At 36.1% G+C, this 2,949-nt stretch overlaps 2 protein-coding genes across 2 annotated transcripts in view; both read right to left on the reverse strand.

Annotated features, from left to right (window-relative positions):
* The window catches only part of LOC104719910 (kinesin-like protein KIN-7F), a 1,936-nt gene extending 1,047 nt beyond the window's left edge, over window positions 1-889 (reverse strand). The window contains exon 1 of the mRNA XM_019230633.1: window positions 705-889. The gene's annotated coding sequence lies outside the window, so the exon portion shown is untranslated. The remainder of the gene's footprint in view (window positions 1-704) is intronic.
* LOC104719911 (kinesin-like protein KIN-7F) overlaps window positions 1-2,225 on the reverse strand; it is a 2,404-nt gene extending 179 nt beyond the window's left edge. The window contains exons 1-5 of the mRNA XM_010437895.2: window positions 2,017-2,225; window positions 1,560-1,640; window positions 454-714; window positions 167-256; window positions 7-77 (exon numbers count right to left, since the gene is read on the reverse strand). Coding sequence (XP_010436197.1) covers window positions 7-77; window positions 167-256; window positions 454-640 — 348 coding nt within the window. The 5' untranslated portion in view covers window positions 641-714; window positions 1,560-1,640; window positions 2,017-2,225. The remainder of the gene's footprint in view (window positions 1-6; window positions 78-166; window positions 257-453; window positions 715-1,559; window positions 1,641-2,016) is intronic.

Here is a 2,949-nt window from a genome sequence, read left to right on the forward strand (position 1 = left end):
AGCCACAGCAAACTCAGTAATACCAGACATGGTGTATGTCTTGCCGCTACTCGTCTGGCCATATGCAAAAATACTACCTGTCAATCATTACAGTCATTCAAGAACTTAGCATATCGTTTCTTCATCAATGCGAGCATCAGCAAAACAACGGGAAAGGATAACTTACAATTGATTCCTTTGACAACCGACAGAGCGATTTCCTTGGTTCCATCTTCGTAAATTTGTCTGGTGGGACATTCACCTCGGTAGACTCTATCTGTCACCAAAAAAACATCAATCAGGAAATGGGAATCAGAGTCAACATACGGATGAACAGTGAGATCTTTTCAAATAGAAAGTAAAGGTCAAAGCCAGGTATGAATTAAGTCCTTATATCTCATTATGGATTTCAGACTCAGGAGGTTAGCTATTAGTTTGGAGTTCAAGTAAGACAGAGGTTATTGCTCTTCTTACCAAATGAATATGCAGAAGGAAAGTTTGAGCCTTCGCGCAACGTGTTTCTGTACAATATGGTGGTATCATTGATGCATTCCCAATCCGCAGCTTCATTCGCTGCAATCTCCTTCTCGTTAAGAGGCCTCAATCTCACCAGAACCAGTATCTTCTCTTCTCGGGCAACAGGCATCTGTGTCTTCTCCATCTCTTTCTGCTCTTCTTTAGCAAGTGCTACCAATAGCTCAACATTGGTTTGATTTCAGTGAAACCTTTGTTTTCCTGAAACAGTTGTTCCTCTAAGATTGGAGTCCTTGGATATTTATTGCAGAATATAACTTCAAAACTACTGAAAGAACTTCAAAAGCAGAATACTATTGAGAAAAAAAAAACAGAAGGAGACTTATTTTCCAACTAACACTACACACAAATAAATGGCAAAATTCAAGAAATCTGATCTCACCAAACCAAAGCTAAGAGATCAAAACATGAAACATGCGTAGAAAAAGACAAGCTGCTATGTTCTGCTGAAAGAGAACACTTTATACATTTCAATGAACCAAACACAACAAAAATAAAAAATAATAGAAGACTTTTTGTTAGTAATAATATTAGGTTTTGTTCAAAACAGTTTACTTAGAAGGTGATCTACCTCAACTGAAGAAGCAAAAAAAAAACCAAAGATTACCGACTTTATCTGTAATGGTCACCCACTATGCTTGAAGACTAAGTCACGTTTTACCAATCTAAAACATTGTTTAGTCGAATAAGAGGTATTGCAATGGTCCCACAGACCACACTTCTCTGTCTGAAAGGCATATATAAGTGTAAGAGGAAAAAAGAAGTTTTAACATATTCTAAAGATTCGGAAAAGTGTGACTTGGATTAAAATAACATTTAAATTTTTGTATACATCAATGGAGAGAGAGCGAGAGGGAGACAAGGTCAGTCACAAATGCGTGTTTTAAAGGTAAACTAAAAGGAGCTTCGAGTTTACTAGTCAAAACGCATTGAAACTTTTGAATTGCATCAACCGAACATTTTAAAACATCATTAACAAATAAAATCGTAAGAATATAAAGTGCGTATACATGTCAAATAAACATGCAAAGAGAGAGGTATATTACCTAGTGAGTTGTCTTCTTCCTCAAGGCACTGTAGTTCTAAGAACATTGTCTTGTCTCACTGTCGCACCCGGAAGCTCTTATCTGCAACAACATACGCTACAGAATTCAGAACCAACACACAGATTCTTAAACTGTATTTCAACAATGGTCTTGTTAACTATTTCAACTACACACCAAGAAAAAAGACCCAGAAACAAAAAAAAAAAAAAACAGAATTCGGAAAAGGAAAGCAATAGTAACCCAAGAAGAAATAGTAAGAAAATTCTGATTTCAGGCTTTATTAGAGAAATTCTCAAAAGTATAAACAAAAACAATGCGAAGGAGAAGGGAGTTGCGACCCTAAACAATGTAGGGAAATTGAAAGCACAATGACAAAATTGGAGACACCGTGACAGTGGTACAAAAAGGGAAAGATTAGATAGAGAAAAACACTACAAAAAGGGATGGTTCTTCTTACACCCACTCCTGCTAACTAGTTTGTATTCGTCGTCTGTCGTCTGCTTCTTTATTGCTGTCAAGGGTCGACCACTCACTCGGCTCTGCTCGGCATTGATTGATGATGGTTTTGGTCCCCAAAGATAGATTTGCTTCGCCGGTTTCTCTTTCTCACTCTCTCTCTCTCTCTCCTCCGTCTAGGGGAGTTGACAACTCTATCTAATGACCATTATACCCCGGAAGCTTTTATTTAGTAAGAACAACCGCCACATGGACCTCCTTCATTTCACTTTTATATTCTGTTTAGAGCCCATTCGTAACAGGCCTTCTTCAGGGCCCATATATTATTATTATTTCAAGTAGAAACCCAACAATTAGCAATAATACCCACACCTGCTGGGATCTACCGTCACCATGTTCTTCCATGTTCTACTACTGTACAAGGCAAATCATTCATCTCTCGATACAAACCCTTAAGTTTTTTGTTTGGTTTTGTCATTCTTCTTCACATCAAATGTTTTTGTGAAGTTTAGATGCTTTTCGTTTTATTAATGATAACACTGAAACTTTTCGTAGTTTATGTTATTAATAATACCATAAGTTAGGTTAATAATATACATACATTAAGATTCTTGATTCTTGAGTAACGTAAGCTACAACTTACTCTGAAATGTGTACGCCATGTTTAAAGACTATATTAAGAGATCCATTCGTAATCTCCATATGCAATAGAATAGTGCGCAACCTGTATAATACTATTAATGTCGATTTTTTTTTAAGTATTTTCTTTTTGGATATGTTTTAACATATGAAAAATTTAATTCGTCGTGTTTAAGAATATGTATAGCGTCAAAATTTTAAAGATACCAATTACCAAGTGTTATAATATTTCTGCTAAATAAAATGTTTATGGAGAGAAAAAAATAAACATTGGGGGGGGGGGGGGGAAATCAAA

Source organism: Camelina sativa, chromosome 10 (assembly GCF_000633955.1).
Source record: "Camelina sativa cultivar DH55 chromosome 10, Cs, whole genome shotgun sequence".
Taxonomy (NCBI): Eukaryota; Viridiplantae; Streptophyta; class Magnoliopsida; order Brassicales; family Brassicaceae; genus Camelina; species Camelina sativa.